We start from the raw sequence: 22,067 nt of genomic DNA, 5'->3' as shown, positions 1-22,067 counted from the left end.
GATGATGCTGTCCTGCAGCAGCAGCAGCAGGTGGTACTGTAAATGGAAGAGAAAACGACAAATAAACTCATTATGCTGGAGGAGAATGTTGTCTTTACGCGCGCTGGAACTGCTTGGAATTGTCTTTGGAAATGTTCCCCCGGCGCTGATAAAAAGGGGGTAAATACTTCTTTGAATAAAGGGAGTTTAATGGTTTTTGCTCGGAGCAGAGCACTGCTCCAGAAGGACAGGCTGGGGAAGGGCGTCGTGTTTACGGGAATGTATTATTTTTGTTTTTGCAAAGGGCTTTTGGGGTGGCATCTGCTGTGAATTGGCACTACTGAGCCGAATTGAATTGATGCTCATTTAAGTGGATTTGGGTTTGAATACTACAGGCTTCTGTCATGCTAAGCTGTTGGAGCTTAGCATGTTTAATAAGTTGTTTTTTTTTTTTTTTTTGCTTACTGCAGTTTTTTTAATGTCACAGACATTTAAAAAAATATATGTTCCTTTATGTTTCTTTTAAAATTTCATCATCTGAATTTTACTATTGTATTTTAACATCAAATTCATATTTTTCTTCAGTGCATTATTTGATATATTGATAGGATATGAAAAGACATCCAATAAATGTTCCATATTCAGTAAATTAGAAATTTAACAAAAAATTTATTTATTTCAGTAACTCAATTCACTAAGTGAGATATATTACATAGATTAATTGCATGCAGAATGATGTTTTCAAACTCTTATTTATGTTATTTAAAAGGTTATAAGTGTAATATAGAAGCATTGTATTTCATTGAAATGCAGTTTTTAACATAACAAACTCAATATGTAAACACAATTCCACACGAAATCCAAGTAAAGGCATTTTGAAAAAGATGTTGTGGCCTGTATTCAAAGTGAACAAGCAGGAAACTGGAAGACAGAAGAGGGGAAAACATGCAGTAAAGGTCTCAAGGTTAAAGCAAACCCTGCATTGAGGACTAATCGTCTGTTTATGAAGTATATACCAATCTCTGTCCTCAAATTTTACATTTAAATACAGTTTACATCATGCTCTGTAAAGCATGTTTTCTTTTCCACATTTTTAAATAGTTGAAAAATTCTGTTCTGTTTGCTTCTGACCAACTTATTATTATGGTTTGTACATTTTATCTATATTCTTCTCACTTGCAGTCATAATATAAATTCTTTTTTTTATTATTATTATTATTGGCACTAAAGGGCCTCCACGTTTCCCATAAAGATATGTATTTTCTTGAAACGTTTCACATTCCAGTGGAGCATAAATGTCACGGGGCGGTGCTACGTTCACTGCCCCCTCCCCCTTAAAAACCACGAGGCTCCAGTGTTGACAGGCCGATAACCTCCTACAGGCACTCAGCATCCAGCTCGCTGCCAGACAAAGACTGCTCTCTCTTCCGACCGGCTGAACTATCGCCTGAAAACTCCTCCTTTTTGACGTTAATAGCTTTTAAAAGCTTTATTTTAAAGTGTGTCGATCAAGATAAAGCGTCCGTTCGGACCTTGTCCCCCCCCTTGTAGTGCAGGACAAACCAACCAGACTCCGCCTTCGCTTAATTTGTCAACAAAGGGGTTTGACAAGCTCGGAAAGCCCTGCCCCCATGTTTCCATAAAAGGATGATTTGGGTTTACACGGCCAACAATCAAACCCTGGCTAACCTTTTCTTTTCACCATCCACTTCATATGGTGCGTTGACTTCCTCCGGCGCTGTGAAAGCGGAGCTATGATGGCGGAGCGCGTGCAGCAGCCCCCGGCCAAGCGGCTCTGCTGTCGGCCGGGCTTCGGTGCAACATGTAGGCAAGGCCAGCGGGCCGCTGGGGCTCTGTGCGGCGGCTCGGCTGCCTCCCAGGGCGAGTCGAGCCGAACCCAGAGCCCGGAGTCTCTCCTGGACATCGCGGCGAGGAGAGTCGCGGAGAAGTGGCCGTTTCAGCGTGTGGAGGAGCGCTTCGAGCGGATCCCGGAGCCCGTTCAGAGACGGATAGTGTACTGGTCCTTCCCGAGGAGCGAACGGGAAATCTGCATGTACTCGTCGTTCAACACCGGCGGCGGGGAGGAAGTCGGAAGTGGCTGCGAGAGTGGCGACGAGACGCGGCTGCCGTTCCGACGCGGCATCGCTCTGCTGGAGAGCGGCTGCGTTGACAACGTATTGCAAGTCGGTGAGTAGGGGAGACGAGACCGGGCGTAAAAGTGTTGGGAAATTAACACCCCTTACAAAAGGAAACAACAGAATGACCACAGCAGTGGTGACAAGGTGCAGATAAAGTGACAACAAAAGGGAGACAAAGGGGCTTTAAATCGGCTGGGCGCGTGAATGTGAATGTATGACTGGGGTATTTAAATCCTGTTTAGTTCAGGTCCGGTGGGAATTTAAAAAGCTTCCAAGGCTTCATTCTATTTCCCAGAACTTACTGTGAAACTTTGTCAGAATGACAAATAAATAAATAAATAAATCTCCGATTTACTGTAGGTGACACAAAACATGTTAAGCGATTCATAGCGAAAGCGTCCAGTGTGCTTCACTGTTTATTTTAGTTTCGTACACATTTCAGTCGGACGTGCGAAATCAGTTTTAGACAATTCTAACTATTGAGTAATAAGGGAAGTGTGTAGGGTGGGTCTCAACTGACGCGTTACATTTCAATGAGTTGTTCTGCGTGTTGTGGTAATTAAAAAAAATGCTTTGTTGCTCCGTCAGCACGGGAGGAGTTTGATCAACAGACACGGGGAGATACAGACCGGCGGAGAAGTCAAATATGCTCTGTTTGTGTTGCAAAATTAGATCCGGGGAAGTGCCTGGAATGTTTCTAGCTCTGAAGCAAACGTCCTCTTCTTCCTAAAAGGAGGGGGGAGATGAGAACAAGCCCCGGGGGTTATCATATGTCTGCTTGTTCATACCTCACTGACAGCGTGTGGAACAGGAACAGACACCTGTGTGCTTGTGTTTGACAACTGCAGGCGTTCAGTGGCATGAATCAGAGCGTTCTTTGTGTGTCACCTCCCCCCTCCTCCTCCTTAAAGAAACCGTGCAAGTTGTGTTTTTCTTTCTTTTTTTCTTTTCCCCCCCCCTCTCCACCAAATGATTAATGGTGACGATACAAACACGGCTCTGTCATGAAGCTGGGAGGATTTCACAAAAATGCAATTTTAAAAAGGGAATGAAACAAGAACTTAATTAGGTTTTCTGTTTATCTGGTTTGATGACATTACGAGAGATCGGCTAAGGCGAGCTGGCTAACTTTGAAAGATTTCAAAGATGCACCAACCAAATCAAAAGTCGTCCAGTTTTCTCCCATATCGCCTCCAATTAGCAGGTCAAATAATAATTTTTCCTGTCCATTAAGCGCACCAAGACCAAGAACTTTCTTGTTTTATTTATTTTTACTTTCCTTGCCACTGATAAAGCCAATCGGTGTCAAGGAAACTAAATGGCACTTCTGGATTGGCTGCTTTGCGAACGCCAGCCAATAAATAGCACAAGAAGTAGGATTTCAGCATCCCAAGCTGTCATTTAAAATATTTTTTACTAAGAATATTGCAACTGCATAGAAACTTTCTTTCTTTATTTATTTGTTCCTGCTGATAAATTTTCATTTTAATAACAATTTACAACAAAAAAGCTGACTGTATGCTGTTCTATAGGTGACAAAATGCAAAACAAAGTTTGTATACTTTTTTTTTAACATGTCCCTTTAAAGGAGACCTTCTGTTGGATTTTAACACACCGGCCTCTGAACATGTTAAGTGCAATGATTTTTTTATTATTATTTTTTTAAATTATGACTTTATTTTTTATTCCCCCACATTTATGTGTTTATTTGTGTATTTCAAGCTCCCTGTTGGCTCCAACCAAACAAAAGCAGCATTTCATTCTCTTTATAAGCAGAAACCATTTGGGTTAAGGAACTATTTTTTGTGAAGTTTGGGTCCTCCACTGCTCTTTCAATCGGGTCTCGATTCACACCAATCCCCCAATCACCAGTTGGTGAGTCAGAAATCGCCGCCATGCAGGGGCTGGAGCCGATGTCTAGAGCCGATGTCTAGAGCCGATGTCTAGAGCCGATGTCTAGAGCCGATGTCTAGAGCCGATGTCTAGAGCCGATGTCTAGAGCCGATGGAGACGGTTGTGGCTTCACAGCCGCTGTCCTGACGCTATCCGTCCTTGGGGGCTTTGACTGTGTCGCCATCGGTCACCGGTCACCAAGCCACCCGTGTGCTGTGGGAGTTTGATTCTAGTGGTTGGGTAACCTTGAGTAAAAATACAACAATTTAATGTATTAACATGAAGTAAAAAATGGAAAAGAAAATACTTTTATTTGAAATGGAAAAACCCCCCCAATAATTTCTGATGCTGCTATAATGATCCGAGGGATTGGTTATAACACTAATCCTACATGCTACTCTGTTATTTTGATTTTGATACGTAAACTTACGGATAGATGTCGAAAAGGCAGCTTTATTGCTTAACAGTTTTTAAGTAATAGTGAATATTACCTTTTTGTATAAATTGCACTATATCCAGTTCAATATTTAAACAATATATTTGAAAACAATTGTGTTTTCACAAACACAATAAAAGTTTACAGGGATGCACGATATATTGGCACCAACGGCGATATCAGCTGATATTTGTCAAATTTTAACATATCGGTCCAATCAAAACAAAAACTGGGCTGATATGAACAACCAATATTTATTTTTTATCTGATTCTGGTTTCTGGAAACAAAGGTTTCGAAATGTTAGTGAAATATATATAATATTGGTTACCAGCTATAATAGCAATATTAATATCAGATATCAATATTAGCCCCTTTTTTTTTTTTTGCATTGTTACATCCGTAAAAGTTTTATAAATTTCAAACTCTGTTATCAGTAACACGTGGGCGTCTCTTTGGGCTAGCCAGCAAACTGTCATTGTGACATCATAATTTCAAGCTCTACTTCCTGTCTTATTTCAAAGTAAGAGTTTCAAGCAACCTTGAAGCTCTTCATATCGGGACAATAACATTAGCTTGGACTAAAACTACTTCAGAAATCAGACTTCATTTGAACAATAAATGCCATTGATGTTTTAATGCTTTAGAGTTCCTTTCTTGATTCCGAGGGTATCGGCCAATCAGTATCAGTTACTAAACCGTATCAGGTATCGGTATCAGAAGTGACAAAAGTGGATCGGTTGATCCCTACGTCTGTGTTAATCGTAAAACGGCTGCCACTGTGCATGTCCATGAATACTGGCTTGTATTCAGGTGTTTGAATTATTAAAATGGGGAGTTTGAAGAGTTTCTAGAGGAAATCTCAAATATCCACAGTTTTCAGCTATTTCTTAAACCCTCGCAAATACTGGAAGTCCAGAGTATATTTGCAATCCCGGTAATGTCAGTATATTATCTCAGCAGGTTCAAGGACTCTCCCTGGCCTTGATTGCTACATGTACTTTAGATGTTAATGCCTGAGCCCACAGTGATTGGTCAGGACATCTGGATAATGGAAAGGAAAATAGAAGAGCGATGAAAATTGATCTCATCAACACAAATATTCCGCGGCAACATCACAACAGCATATATTTCCAAACACCGTGCCGCCAGTAGATAGAGCAGGGAAATGTGTGTGAAGGGTCTGAAACTAAATCTGGCCTCCATCCGTCTTCCGAAGAGGAACAACAGTAGTCCACAAACACAGGGAGGGTTTCTTGGCTTTATTGGACTCCAGCCTGGAATTTGCTAGAATAACAGAGCCGGGGAGTGATAAATAAAAGATGTAATCTCCCCACGTGTGGGCCGCACCGGAGGAGGGAGGTTTTTCTCACAGTAGACCTTGAGGAAATGAACTGGCACACACACACGTGCTGCAGGCCCCACCAGCTCCACCAGTCCCACAACAAACCCGCCCTGTGAAATCAGCGCTCAATCCCATTTTATTCCCCGGCGATAGCCGCCATGACAGTCTGCAAACCCTGTTATCCAACTGTGAGCAGGAAGTGTGCTGGTTTTTAAATGAACTTTGGCGGTTGCCTTCCCGTGCAATTCAACTCGAGAGAAATTCTCGAACGATGACGATACGTTGACTTCTGCGATGTTTTCAAATTGTAGTTTTAGAAATGGCGGAGGAAGTGAACAAAGCCGTTTTGGCTACAACTTTAAATCTTGGCTTAACATTTAACACCCACCTAGTTTGGCGTTTACGTAAAACCTAAACAGACCCCACTCCTTCGGGAAGCAATCATTTCTCCACAGCTGAGAGCCCAGACCCTCTGGGCGAAGCAAAGCGTAGAACAAGATTTACTTCTAAACCTTTGGGTAAAGAGGTTTTTGACGGCGAAGTTCCACAGTTCAGATGTTAGATGAAAACCTCTATTTTGGATAAAAAATATTCAGAAATTGCCCCATAAATAAGGTAATTATTGTATTATTCCCTTGTAAAAATTGTATTTGGTCTAAGATAAGAAGTTGTTTTTTGTCCTTTACAAACAAACTCAGCTGATGAGACGTCGTCGTCGCTGCCTGTGTTGGTTTCATGCTTTTTGTCTGATGCCGGTTGCATTCAGGGTCACAAACAAGAAACACATCCTGTGTTTTTTTTGGGTTTTTTTAGAGCATCACAGGGTAAAATCTGCAGCCAATCAAGCAGAGGGGATTCAGAACAACGACTTTCTGTGGCTCGACACGTTTATTCTAACTGTTCCAAACAAAGCGCCAGTGGTAAAAATATTCACACCTCTTGATCGTTTTCACATTCTTCTTTCAGCGCTTTTATTTGGATTCTGTGTGATGGGCCAACACAAAAACACAGAGCAGCAGCACACTGTTGTATTGTGACACGACAATTTAAAAGTCAAATCCTTTTACAGCTTTCATAAGACTAGTCAGTCTTATGAAAATAATGTTTATGTATACCGGTCTAAATAAAATATTCCTCCCTACCTCGGTTTATGGAAACTGTATCCAGTTTTTCTTTTGCCGTACATTTTAGAATCATAGTAAAATGAAATCATTCGAATTTTAAGCTCTGTGGAAGAAACCTTTTTTTTTGTTGAGAAATCGATGTTTCATCTAATGTGGGACAAATACGGCAATGAGAATGGAGTATTTCAAATATGTTGGAATATTTTGTTGTCTGGCAACTAATTCCAATAAAAAACATAACATTTTTCTTTGCAAAACATGTAAAGTTTAAGAGTTACTTTAAATTTTGATGGTTGTGGACAGGAAAGATCTCCTGTAGCAGCCTGTATTACAGTGCCTTTGAAGAAGCCTCTGACCTAAGACTTTTTAAAAAAATTATTATTTTTTTTTATTTCTCAACCTCAGTGACTGTGGTATTCTCCTTATATGTTCATTTACCTCCAGTGAAACACAACAGAGCACTCCCTGTTTTTCTATTGTTCTTTCATGGTTTAAAAAAAAAAAAAAAAGGAAATCTGAGAATTAGCAGAAGCAGTCATGTTTGTTTTGGCTATCATCGCACATCAGCTTAATGCAGTGGCCTTCTTTGGAAGCAAATAAAACTAAAAGCCCAGAATAACCTTTCACAAGTTAAAAACTGCACTACAAAAGCACAAAATCTTACCAAGTGTTTCAGGTTTTGTTTCTAGTGCAAATATCTTAGTACACTGAGAGACAAAACTGATTTACAAGTAACTTTTCAGTGAGAAATAAGAGCTCATTTTAAGACAAAAATTCTTTAAAATCAATGAAAAGTAAAACTTCCACTGGCAGATTATTTAACTTACAGCTAGTACAATTTCATCAACTCAAAAAAAAAAAATATTAAGCTCATATTTCTTGCTGAAACGTTACATTTCAGTTAGTTTAGTCTTACTTCATGTGTGCTAAGATATTTGGACTAGAAACTAGACCAAAATATGCTGAAATTTGGCCAACCTTTCCATCCACACCTTTCGCTGCTGTTCCTACACGAGTGTGTTGGTGTGTAGGCTTCGTCTGAATTACAGGTTTGAGCTGAAGTATAGGCTGCAGTGATTATAGAGGCCATGAACGTGGCTATTTTAGGAGGGGGGGAGAAAAAAGAAAAAGGAATGATGTAAACATAATGTTTACCTGGGCAGGACGGCGCACGGTTCCTGCATGCAGAAAAGAAAACATATGGCGTCATGTGTTTGCCACCCTGAGGTCACGTTTAAGCCGTTTGCACTTTACAGAAGGTCAAGGGTGTTCTCTGGCTGCCAGCGCCTCCCACTGATCCCTGCCGACTTGCTTCCATATGCTACAGAGGCGCGGGGTCGAAGGTTGCTGCAAAATGTCTGAAATGTCACCAGAGTGCACGGGAACTTTTAAACAGACGGTGTGATAGTAAATTGACTTTTTAAGGCTTTACATCATCTTGATCAACAACATACCTGAAGAGTTGCCTACGTTCTTTCATGCATGCTTGGCAAATCCTCTAATCTCCCATGGCGACCGTTCAGCTGTGCAAAACGCCTGGGTGGACCTAGCCCCGCCTTCAAGGACACAGCTCCTCCTCTGAACTGCACTTCCAAGCTTCTGCCTCACAGAGCAGCTTTTCCCTCCCCTTCAGACTAGCCAACAGCGATTAGCAAACCCCTGGTGGAACGGAGCATCTGCTGAACTCATTATAGGAGCTTCTTTTTATTACCCTAGTGAAAACTTTGTTAAAGGGTTAATAGAGGAGCCATGTTGTGATGACTTTCTGAAGGCGCAGTTTTTAAAGAGACAGAGACCCAATTTCAGGGAGTTAAAATACAAAGTAAAAATTCTTTCAAATCCTGAAGGTAACATTGTGCCATAAGATGATACTATGTGGCTGGAAAGTGCATAAGGTATATATAATATCATCTTTTCCTGCAATTCACATAAGGCAGACGTGCGGTCTTCAAAAGTTATGAAGTTGATTAAAAAAAGAAGCACCTAATCCTGGGCACACCTTTAGTATGAGAAATATTTTTTTAAAAGTCTATGAAACAACATGAACTGTGATAAACATGGCTAAAAGAGGAACCTTGTTTATCTCGCCATTGCATACAGTATAGGAAATCGTTGAAGTATGCGACGCTATCCAATGTGCAGAAATGTACTTAAACGTCATACGATGTCACATGGCAAAGCAGATACAGAATCTTGCGACTTTGTCAAACAATAGATTACGATAGGAAAAGACATTTCAATATAGAGGTTGGAGTTGGTTTGGGCCAAATTCTGCTGAGTCCCTTCAAGCAATCAGGTTTGGACCATCAGATAATAAAGATATATCATATATCTTTAAATGATATATTGATACTTTTACAACCTTCTATTTTTTTCAAAACTTCTCTTGAAACACTTTATTTTCTGTTCATTTGTTATTCAGGTGAATGTGGGGAGATACAGTGCTGACTTGAGCAGTTTAGAGCACACACACACACCCACACACACAGGCACTCAGCCCTATGTGAACGCTTAAAGATTCTGTGTGCACTGATTACTGCTTCTCATCTACAAGTTTATAAAGAATCGATGAATCGGCGTGCGCCTACTGAATCATGCAGAACTCCAAGTGTGTGCAGAGGGACGACCTCGCTCAGCCTGTCAGCTGGCTGGCTAGGATTAATGGTGTGTGTGTGTGTGTGTGTGTGTGTGTGTGTGCAGGACTTGCCACGCCGATGCTCCGCGAGATCAATTTTTATCATAGCAACATCAGGTGCGTGCTTTGAGAGCAGCTATTGGCAAAACCTGCCATTTTGAAAAATGGTTTTGCATTACTGCAAGCATACCTGCATAAAATTAAAAGAAAGAAAAGAAAGCCACCACCCTTTGCTGCCGGTCGGAGGTTCTGCCTAGTTGTTGTTTTTTTGTGTGTTTGTCGAAGCGGATGGAAGGTGACCTGCTCACTGCCGTTTGCTACCAGGTTTGTTTTTTTTTCGCGACGTTTTTATTTGCAATTTAGATAAAAAACCAGAATACAGGTTGGAGGGTCTTCGTGATTTCCTGAAGTCAAAATAAAAAACTTTTTTTTTTTTGACTTCATTCAGAATTGGAACGATATAAACGAGCTTGCAGCAGATCCTAAGAGGCCCGGCCTTTCGTGTACGTCTCCCTGTCCTGTGTTTATCTGCTGCTTCCCTTCATCATTAACCTTCAGCTGGGAGCGGAGCGGCGGACAGAGGAGGAGGAGGGGAGGAACTCATTTTCCATCGCTTTCCCTCGATTAGCTCAATAAATCCTGGTTTGTTCTTGAAGTTTCTCTCCTGGCCCAGAATGCCGCATGATGGCGGTCCTTGTTCCTCATTAAAAATCAAATCAGATATTTCCCATTTGGAGGGGGGAAAACAAACTAGTCAGTTTCTCTTGACGTTTCTTGTTTGTTTGTTTTTTTTCCCTCTCTTGCCTAGTGATGATGTGTCCATGTTTTTAACCTGAAGTGATTAATAGACGTTGTTTAGTCATGTTAAGATGTAGCTGAAATTAACGTGCAGAAACTCAGTCAATTAAACTAAAAGAGAAGTTTGGGTAAGTGGAAACCTTTGCAAAGTTTGGAGGGGAAAAAAAGCCCTCAAAAAAAGGGAAACAAATCCAGTCAACTGATTAGTTTCACTTACATTAAATTATTTTAGAGAACATTTAGCAGTTTGAATGTCTCATAAGATTTGTAATTGCTCCTCATATTTTTGAAATCTGCTTGTCATGTCAAGAACCAATTTATTCCAAGGTTTTATACAGTCCTCTTGGGACAAGCTGACGAGAGAAGACAATGCATGAGAGTTCATAAGATAAATAAATGCTTGTATTTTTACATTATTTTAGTAAAAACAAATTGGGTAGAAGGATTAAAGATTTTATTGTCCTTTAAAAAATCTGTAATGTTTGATACTTTCAAAGTTTATCCTAATACCAAAAAGCCACGGCTAAAGCTCTTTGTAGCTTTTGTTAATAGGTTAAAGATTTTATAAATCTCCAAGTGGATTTAATAAAACATCTGTTCAATCCAGAATGAACAAAGTCAGGTTTGACCAGCCTTTTAAATAGCCCAACTCATTAAAAAATAACATTGCTAGCCTTCTAACAGGAAACTATGAAGCAGATGCTAAGTTTAGCTTTGCTAGCAGCTAACGGTTAGCCAGTCACTGTTTTCTCGCACTGCTTCCAGAGCTCACGTCTTGACAGTAACGTTTTTTTGTTTCAATTTTTACATCCTTCATTGTTTCAAAACGTAATTATTTTAAAAGTAGCTAAAACATTTCTGCTGTTTTTGTAACTCAAGAGTTGTTAGCCACCCCGAAAAGAAGTCGTTAATGGTCTGTCTGAACAAGGCAACTCAAGTCTGTCTGAACAAGGCAACTCAAGATCTATTTACTTTCTTACACAAACATAATGTTTAAAGCTTAAACCAATCTCAGATTTTCAAACTCTTTTGTTTTTCACCAGACGAATCTCTTGCTCACACCAGCAAAATGAGGTGAGAATTATTCTGGCATTTTAACATTGTGCAGTCAGGTTACTCCCCTAACAGTTATGGTTTAATCATTGCTAGCATTCACTTCATACCATTGTTTGGGTGTAAAAGTTGTTTTAGTACCAATGCTGAAGAAAGTCCCACACCATAGAGTAAGGTAGCCAATGCCAGCTTGTAATACTAAAGAACGTAGCAGCTAAAAAGAATAGCGCTCTTCACAATGGACTCTGAATATCGTAGATTTTTTTTATTCTCAAAGTCTCAAGTCAGAACGATTCAGGAAGGTAATGCTTAACATTATCGTAGCTGTATTATGCAGTGTTTTATTTTGGCGACAGTTTGTTGAGTTTCTATTTTCAACAATAGTAATTAGACTTTATTGGAAAAAAAATTGCCTTAAAGCTGCAGTATGTAACTTTAATTTAAAAAAGTTTTTTAACATATTTGTTAAAATTAAAATTATGTCAAGACATTATAATGTAAAAACAGACATTATGTGAAAGCAACATAATAGTCAAACAACCAATCAGAGCCAGGAGAGTGGTCTTAGCGCTGTCAATCACTCTCGTGTACGCCCTCCTCACATTACTCCCCCTTTCTCTTGCTTGTGTTGCGCTGCAGCTGGTTCAGAACAACATAGCCTGCCACAAATGCTAAGGCTAGTTAGCATTTGATGGCAGATAAATGGTTTTTCTGGAACGGTGAGCTGTACATGATTGAGAGTGCTAAGCTCCTCCTGCCTCTGATAGGTTGTCTTTACATATTTGCAGACCACAATAGTAGTACTGGGAGGAAGAGGAGGAGCTAGATTTTGTTGTTGTTGTTCTGTCTATCTCATACCGTTCTGTCACAACATGGTGACAGTTTGAAAAAATATGAAAGAAAACACATTTATGTAAAAGTTACATACTGTTGCGTTAAATTTTTGTGTAACGTTGTGACTCAAGGCTATGATACTGTGAGAATTTCTTACTGACCTATATTTATCAGGAGCCTAATCTGAAAGCTAAAGTTAGCTGAAATTCTTTTCTTAGCTCAATTTCTGGAAGTGTCATTACTAAAACAGCTTGTGTCACTGGGTTTTCACTTTGTCCGCTGCCTCATCGCCTGCCACAGTGTGCAGAGGCGTCTACTCCTTGGCAGCGTATGGAGAGTTTTTCTCAACTTCGCAGCAAGTCAAAGCCTGTCTCCTTCCAGGCCTCAAGGGAACCCGGACACCCCCCACTCCAAACCCATCCCCCTTTAGTAAAGGACCCTCTGGACCTCCACCGCTCTGCAAACAGAGCAGTTTTGTTAATAACAGTTGAAGTGCTTTGAGTGTTTCAACCAAAGGTACCTTTTTTTTCTCTCTCTCTTTTTGCTCTTGATGTTTTTGTTCCCTCTGAAGGAGGCTGAGGAGCCCGTGGCGACTGATGCAGACTGAAGGAGAAGGCGGGGCTTTTGTCTTTGAAGAACAGGCGACTCGTCTCTCCCAAACCTGGGTGCTTATCAAAAGCTGCTTATGAGTAATGCTTACCTTATAATGGGAACTTAAAGGCTCCATCCATCAGAGGCAGTTACCTCAGCTCTCTGCAGAGCTTGCTAATAAAGAGCGATGCGCCCGTCTTTTCTGTTTCACTGCACCTGGATCCCTCCAATCCTGTTTTTCTTTCCCCTTTCTATCATAATTTCTGTTTATTTAACATTTGAACATAATCTGGAACAGTACAGTGTCATACAGTACTGTAACCTATCTTAGAACAGTACCTTAGAAAACAATTGAATGCATTTTATTTGTTTTTTTATGTTACCGACAAAGTGGTGCATAATGGTGAAAAGCTACGTGGTTCGCATTCTGTATTTTTATTCAACCAATACTTAGTTTAACCACCGGTTGGCTGGATGAAAGAAAGGCAGTACTTCACGAGCCATTATTGGCTGTGGCATTTAAAAGCAGCCAATCCAGGAGCGTCATTTCTCTTGTAAAAACCGATCCCTGGTTCTACGGTTCACTTTGTATCGAAGGTCTGGACCTTTGGCTATTGAGAAACTATTGCTTCCTGGAGGAATGGACTCTGTTGAAGTTTCAAATGATTGGATCAAATTTTAGCCAATCGCTAACATTTGGATGTGACATAGCGAGTGCTCCAGCTTCACAAGGCCTATCAGAAATTGTGTTTGCTGTTAACAAACTCGACCAAGACAGCTTTGCCAGCAATAAAGTGTCTTAAATGTTCCTCTTGCACAACTTTAATTGCTCAATATTTGGACGCATGGCCAACACGGCCTGAACATCTTCGTTCACTTCCTCGGCTGCCATTGCTAAAGATGCAGGCAGACTACAATTATAAAATAAATCGGTGTCATTGTTCAGAAATTCTTGTTCTGTTTTCTGATTGGCCCAATTGAAAATTCAGCCAGAGAAATTGAGCCCAATGGAAGAAATCCCAGATGGAGCTTTGAAGGGAAATGAGAAGGAAGTAGAATTACATATGGAAGCAACGGCTATGCTAAATGAACTCAGAGTGTAGATGAGAGACTGTGGATGCTAGCTTCTCCACCAGAGCTAAGACTCTAGATACTCTTTTCTCCTTGTCAGTTATTTTCAGGGTTTTTTGTTGTTTTGTAAAATTATTTTTGCTACTATTTTGGTTTTGCATGCTGGCCAAAAAAAAAAAAAATCCACTTTGATTTCATCTGACCAAGGCACATGAGGAACTGAAGTGTATACCTCAGCATACATGTTGCTTCCATGTGTTTGCTGTACATGTCCTGCAGCAAACATCACTTTTATGACCTTCTTTTTCTCAAATTTAGTTTTTTAGGGATTTTCTTAGGGGTATCAAGACTAAAGCAAAAAAGACAGATATGCACACCACACTTTATAGAGTCTAACTTGTAAACAACTGTGTAAACCACGTATCCTACACTACTTCAAAGGCATACTGCATAAAAGTTTGTGGTTGCGCTGTAAAGCGCTGCTGATGTCTACGTTGGCTCTGTGCTATCAGACGTTTGAATTATTTTTCGAATCAACCCAGACATTTAAAATATATTCTGCTGGTTTTCACTTTTAGGATTCCCGAGGTCCTCTTGTAACGTCTAGCAAGTTGGAATCGACTCACGGAGTAAAATAAAGCTTCCAGGGTTCACCACGAGCAGACAGTCAGACCTGAGCTTTTCGATAGTTTTAACAGAAACTGATATCACTGTCTGGCAAAAGCAGCCCTGAATTACACCAACTACAGCTTCTACCTCAGCATATACATTGCCTCCACAAATATCTCTAATATATTTCTCTATTTAATTTTTAAAACCATTTTCTAAGGTTAGTTCAGATGATATATTTGACCTAAAAGTGTGAAGAAGATAAATGAGCATATCGACATGCTTCCTTCCTGCCTGGGAACCTGCTCTTCCAGCAGATAACGCTCCTTGCCATCTGTTTTCAGTGTTTATCTCCCCACAGAGAGAGACGTTGCCGGCATGTTTGCGTTGTGTCACAAAGTTGCCCCACACGGGTTCTTCGTGACACAACGTTTAAACCTGCCGGCTGTCGTCACGGAGATCTGTAACCATCGGGCATTTCCTGTCTGCTTTCACTTTATTATTCTGCCTCTTTTGCATGCCCCACCCAGTGCACTTTTGTTCATATCTGCCATAAAAAAAACAAATAATCTCGTTCTCCTGGTCCAACCGTAGCTACAGGCCTTTTTCCTTTCTTTCCTGGCTTTTGTGAGTGTCTGACTCAGACGCTCCCAAGTGCCTTGGAGCTTCAACTGTGCGGCATGTCAAAATGAAGACGAGTAGGACGAGATTTTAAAGCTGATTCTGAATGTGTTGCTGTTCACTCAAGACCTACAGGCAAACTGCTGCTGGCGCAGGTTGAAACTTTCGTCTGAACTCTTATGATTTCGTAGTGGAGTTCAGCGACAGAAAGACATTCTGTGGGCTTAACGTTTTATCACAATATTTTGTGATGCTACTATGACAGCAATCTTGGTAACCAAGCTATTCGAACGAGAAATGACGATGTGTTTTCTCATTTTCATGTCTAAAATTATTAGACCATTGTATCTTTTTTATGTTCCAAACTTCTGAGATAAACGGGGGGGTTTACAATTTTGTGAAAACCTGAATGTCATCAGCGTCGCAGTAATCTGGCATATTGGTGACTGATCCCACAACATAATGGAAATGAGTAAAACACAAATGACGCCAAAATTACATGGCACGTTCTATGTTCCAGTCATGAGCTAATCTTTCAACTTGTTCTGGTAAATGATTTAAAAACAAAGACCGTTTTTGGGTAGCTCACTTTTAGCTTTTTGTCACCTTCCTAAAATAATTGCATGTCATTTTTTTAATATAATTTTTTGCCTTAAGGATCTTTTGGAAAGAAAGTGGTGGTGATTTATTTTTGGCAAAAAATTACTTCGGCTCTGATTTCAGGAAGGTGACAATATGTTTCTCAGGATTTCATTACGCAGCAAAAAAAAAAAAAAAGTCCAGGTGCAAATAATGTTTAACGCCGCTGGTTTGACTTGGTACTGACGGTTCAGCTGTGACCGTAACAATGCTGCGCTTTCTGTTTGACCCGGCGCAGCTTCTCTGAGTTCTGCTTCTTCCGTGTTAAAGCCAAACGGCTCAGCCGGCGATAAACCTGAAACCCTAATTACGTTCTGTGAATTAAGCTGACTGATTGATCGCAGTTAGCTCTGCGCACCACTTCAGGGATGACACAAGCTCTCACAAGCCCTGTAAGCTCATCCGGTATGCACGACCTGGGTATGCCTGGCATGCGCCTACAAGTTGAGTCACTGTTTTTATTGTTAGACGTGAGTCATCTCTGTACATATGATGGAAGGAGATTTTAAAAACGCATCTACTGAGCTTTAAAAAGCAGTGGAACCTGGGAGTGGCGGTGGGAGGAGCCATTATGGGGATTAAAGCGCCCGATTTCAGAATAAAACAGGAAATGTCAAATTATTTAGGTGACATAATTCGAATGTACCTGGTAGGTTTAGAAGTGCACTTAATGAAATAGGGTATTACAAACCCAATTACTATCAATGTCAATTTCAGCATGTCAGTGTTCTGCAGATGCCGCTAATGAGCCATCTTTTGATTCAGAACTAAAATATGCGGGGAACTTAATGCAAGTAGTAATGTAACTATGGACTCGTCTCTTGAGATAAGACTGTATCTAATTCTGGGTTCAGGAGGATGAGATCTGATGGGATTTCAACAATGCTTCTTGGGAAACTAAAAAATTCAAATTACCATGTTTTCCCAGTCTGGGCATTGTCTTCATACGCTACTCCGATTCTAATCTCTCTTCATTGCTCCATCTGGGATTTCTGTCATTCACTTGGATTCCTCTGCTAGAATTTCATCCATGCCAGTCAGCGAACAAAAAGAAGTTGAGAAAACGATGATGTCAATTTTCTGCTCCGTTTTAGAATTGTATTCCACCTGAATTAGCAATGACGGCGGCAGAAGTGAACGGAGCCGTTCAGTCCTTGTTGGCCTCTCTTCCAAATATTGAATTAGCTTTAACAGTCGACTCGTTCAGCTCTGCACTTCTGTCTTTGCAAAGGAGGCCGCTTGTTTGCAGCACACGCAATTTCTGGTAAGTTTCATAGTGCTGAACTGGCAGCCAAGCATTAGCGGTCGGGTCAAACGTTAGCCGCTCCAAGTGTTTCACACAGCTGAATGGTTGCCATGAAAGATTGAAGGGTTTGCTTCAAATAGTCAAGGTAACACTACGGGTATGTTTATGATGAGGGAATAACGTTATAACACGATGTAAAGTTTAAAAACAGTTGATTTTACATAAGTTGTACCAGCCAAAAAATACAAAAAAAAGTGCAACTCATGGTCCGGAACGTATGGCAAACGATTCACAAACCGTACTTTAAAGAATCTAATCTGTGTCGACTTTTCGAAATCAAGTTTGACTAGACCGTAGATTGTGGTGCATATTATTACCGTCTTGTGCAGACTAAACGTAAAAAAAAGAAACTGTAAATCTGTCCCCCTACAGACAAAGATTAAACAGAGGGCCTCTGTCTTGGGTTGGGACAGACAGAAAACTGCGAGTCATGTGGCTGCTGAACAGGAAGATGGGCCCCAGGTGGCAAAGGAGATGCTTAGCAGGTATTCAGACATGGAGCAGAGAGACGACATGAGACGAGAGAAACGCTGATCATTAGACTGTTGCGTTTATCTTCCAGCCGAGTCAGAAACGTGAAGCAAGCTGTTTGTTCTGTTTAGCCCAAACAGAATTGAGGCTCAGGGTATGATGTACTGCCATGATAAGGTGAGAAACCAGCATCCTGTTTTGGGACTAAGGAACCCTCACCCACCACCCCTCTTACCCACTCCGCATACCCACAAACACACACACCCTGCTGTGATGCCAAAGCAGAACATTCTTCCCTCTCGTACAGGCATGCCATATGACTGGCAGTTAAACAGACGAGAACAAGCCGAGCACGTTTTTAGGCTAGGCGATGCGCACACATGCCCATCCAAGTCATTTCCATGCACAGTTTCATTTAAGCAACCAAGAGTTATTTGTAAAGGCACAAGTAGAGCGTGACGTTGAAAAAACAAAACAAAAAACCGCACCTTGACGTGGCTTAAGTGTGTATTTGGAAGAAGAAACTCGACAAGACAACACATGCATGGAGTGTTTTCTAGAACAACATCCAACTGGAAAACTGACATGTTTAGACACCGGACGAAAACTCAGAAGTTGCAGTCAGAGGTTTTTACATACAACATTTTCAGGGATAGAATGATTTAGAACATTTGGAGGTTTTGATGATTTTGTTTTAACTGTTCATTTTCCAGGGTGATTGATGCCAAAGTGTGTGTGTATATATATATATATATATGTATATATTTATTTACTTATTTTTACCTACTCATCTACATCTAAGTCTCTCTATGGATGATCAGAGCATCTAATAATGGAGTCATGGTGCATAAAAACTTGTTGGATTAGTATGTGACTGGTCAATGGAAATATTCATATCTATTTTGTAAAAAATATTCAAAAACATCTCGTCTTTTTGGTTGATCACATAAAATCACAACAAAAGAACATTACAGTTTGGTGACAAAATATCCAAAAAAAAGGTTAAGGGTGTGAATACTTTTTCAATGGTCCGTATCAGCATCTCTTATTAACGTCTTCTTATTTCCAAGGTTTACAGCCCTAGAAAACTTCCAGATCAAAATGGACTTTTACGGTGTCACCGTACAACATACAATGTCATCTGCATATCATTTGTATCCACAGTAAAAATTTGCACTTCTTAACAGCTCCTCCTGTGTTAGACATTGAATTGCTGCTTTGTGTAGTTTTAATTTGTGGTCTGCTGCAAACAAATTGGCAATAATTTCGGGACACAAGGTCAAATAAAAACTTGAACCACCCAAGTTTTTATTTGGGTGGTTCAACACGTGTTAAAAAGCAAGTGAGTCAACATTCAAGCTAGCCCTAGGCAAAGTATGTGACAGTTACCATGACGAGGTACATTGGGGTTTATAAAAAACAAACATCCGTATGATGAGGCGGAAGAGAAATCTACGTTAAACGGAAAAAAACCGGAAGCAAGTAATAATAAATAATAACTTGAGTTCCAAAGCAAGTGAGTCAAGCAGGTGTATTTTTACTGAAAGTTATCATAATGTAATAGTCTTGTCCATTCCCAGCTCATGTTAGCCACGTTACTTAGGGTTCAGGCATGATTTAATAATGCAGAATGTGTCATTCAGTATTTCTATACTCCTTAATCAAGTCCAGACGACCCCAAAGAGCTCCACACAACATTCAGACATTCACCCATTCACGCACTCATTCACGGCGCTGATTTATGGCAGTATTATGTTTCATTCATGCAAACTAACTAACATCAGTATCGGCCGATTTCTAATTTTTTAAAACCTGGCCATTGGAAGGCTTGTCACAATAAATTGTCCCAGAAATTATTGCGATAAATGATAGTATTGTTGTTTTGGTACAAAGATAATGACATAATAATTTGAGTTTGCCAGGTCAAAGACTAATAAATTTCAGTTTTATGAAGAACATTTAAAACTGAAACTGGAAGACGTTTTAAATACCCCAAATAAATCACAACTAAATAAAAAGGAAATAAAAACCACACACACAATTGAAACTGTAAATGAAGTGTATCATGAAGTCTCTAGAAACAAATTAGGTCTTTAAAAATATTAATCATCAGAATGGAAATCACTGAGCTTATTTTAATTTATCACAGGTTGAACTGATTAATGGCTTTGTGCGACGGGCTTTGCTATTGGTAGGATAAATAAAACTGAGTCAATATTAACAACTGGTATTTATTTCCATCTTGGTGCCATTAGTTTCTGGGGTGGGAGTGCAGGAGGCTGGTCATGTGATGGTGATGCAGCAAAGCATTGTGGGGAGTTTACCTGAAGCAGTGAAGTCAGTGCAGTCCTGTTTTTTCAAGGTTAAAGGTTATCGCTCATAAGAGCAGTATTAATATCGGATATCAATATCGTTGCATCCCTACTTCCTATTTGTCCTCCAGAAGTTTCTACTCCTGGAGTTTAGACCGGCTCCTCGCTAACGTTTTGTTTTCGTAGCCAAACTTGGTTTCACAAAACTTTTACTGCTACTCTGCATGATTCAGACAATATCCATTGCTTGTGTCATGGAAATCTGTATTTAGAGTTAAGTACACTCGGATCAGAGTGTGTGCTAAAAGCTTTTATTTGATTTTGTGTCTTCATGGGACTCCAGGGCTCATTAGCAAGCAGGGCTGCAGCTCTGTGAGCAACTCTGCTGAGACGGACCGCATCTCCAGAGTAGGAACAAATGCATTTGGAGAGGAGAAGCTCCGGCTTGGCTTGCTGATAGTCCTCAGAGGCTAAACAAATGACTGCCGCTGAGCACACTGGGAACAGGCAGCACTCAAACAAATGCTTTTTAAATAGGAAAAGACAGCGAGGCGAAAATCCTCTTCTGCCCCTTTAGAAGCTGCTTCTCAAACCTCCAACGGCTGCTATTTTTCACCGGCGCGCATGAGCACTGACGTTAAAACCCCCGGTGAGCTTCAGGCTAGCTTGCGTCCAAGCCTCCATGGAGGAGCTGGTTTTTATCTTTGAGCTAACGTCAAATGTAAAATCATCTCTTTTTATTTTTAGCTTTACATCATATTGCGCTGTTATTCTCTCATCAAAAACATACTTGGAGTGTTGCTTTGTTTCTTTCATGCATGTTTGAGAAATCCTTTTAACTCCCGTGGCGACCATTCAGCTGTGCAAAACGCCTGGACCTAGCCCCGCCTCCAAGGATGGAGCTCCTCCTCCACTCAGTTCCTTCAGACTAGCCAGCAGCAATTAGCAAACACCTGGTAGAACTGAGCTCATTCTCAGTAGAAAGCTGGTATAAAAATGTTATTTAAGGGTTAATAGAGGTGAAGGTGGAGTTTCAGAAAGAGCAGGAGCTTCTTAAAGATACAGAAGCCCAATTTCAAGGTGCTAAATTAGAAAGTAGTTCTATATACAGTACAGACCAAAAGTTTGGACACCTTCTAATATATATATATATATATATATGTGTGTGTATATGTATATAGCATTTTTATAACAACTGAAGTTAACATACATTTACTTGATTGTGCTATATTATGCTATAAAATGGCACTAGGTGCCAGGAAAATGCATAATGCTGCCCCTTTAAGAAATGAGTCAATATCAGAACAGGATTTCATCAGTAAAGTGTCCAATAAACCAGTACACACTTGGCCATGTTGTAAATAAAACATCTAAATACCATCAGAGGACGTGTAATCCTTCCAGTGGATTCACTCAGCCCCTCTGGAGGAGAAGCAGAGCCACTGAAGTGGATTCGGTTATTCTAGACCTCATGTTAAATTACATGGAAGCTGTATCAAATCCTGCCTCTCTGAGGGCTTTCATAGTTGTTTGTCATTCTGATCCATTCATGGTCATTCTTGGCTCTGTTCTCTTCAGAAATGCCAAAGACATATTTCCTCATAGCCACACAAGCCTCGTCAGACTTGACTCGCAGCTAATCTGCTGCACAAAGTCAGGGTCTTCCAGTTTGCTGCTGTAAAGCAACATTAGTCGCCTTTTTGAATGTTTCCTGTCTCTGTTGTTTGGCCAGTGTTATTTATAAAGTGTTTTACAGAAACTGAAAATGTGATGTTGAAGATTAGAATATTTCATCAGCCCAATAAAACCCCTTTAAAAACAAAAATGTGGACTTAATGGAAAGTATTCTTAATGCCTGCTTAAAGGTTATTTTTAAAAGCTACATTTAATCTTCCTAATGAGCCTCATCAGAATGCATATTGTAGTTTTTTTTCATATGACTGTTTGATAAGGATGATTTCTTGTTGGGGATTTTTGCAGAATCCTGCTACAGTGTAAGACTGGAGCTCAGTTTCCGATGTTAAGTGTTTCTGTTGCAAAAGCAAAGGGATGCTACTGTGCTGGATTTGTAGGAAATGAAAGTGATAACTGTCCCCCAAAATCATTTGAGTCGGTGAAAGGCGACATCGACATTTTAAGTCCCGCCAGGCAGACTTTGAGCTAAGCGTTGATTAGCATGTCCGTTCTCTGAGCTGTAGGTGACTGCTTAAGAAG

General features: G+C 40.3%; 1 protein-coding gene across 1 annotated transcript in view; it reads left to right on the top strand.

Moving 5' to 3' along the window:
- Window positions 1-1,345: 1,345 nt before the first annotated feature.
- The window catches only part of zswim6 (zinc finger, SWIM-type containing 6), a 47,591-nt gene continuing 26,869 nt past the window's right edge, over window positions 1,346-22,067 (top strand). Inside the window, exon 1 of the mRNA XM_044096718.1 lies at window positions 1,346-2,166. Within this exon, the coding sequence (XP_043952653.1) occupies window positions 1,734-2,166 (433 nt within the window). The 5' untranslated portion in view covers window positions 1,346-1,733. The remainder of the gene's footprint in view (window positions 2,167-22,067) is intronic.

This window comes from Gambusia affinis, linkage group LG17, assembly GCF_019740435.1.
Source record: "Gambusia affinis linkage group LG17, SWU_Gaff_1.0, whole genome shotgun sequence".
Lineage (NCBI taxonomy): Eukaryota > Metazoa > Chordata > Actinopteri > Cyprinodontiformes > Poeciliidae > Gambusia > Gambusia affinis.
Note: the sequence above shows the minus strand (reverse complement) of the source record. Positions and strands in the feature narration are given on the sequence as shown.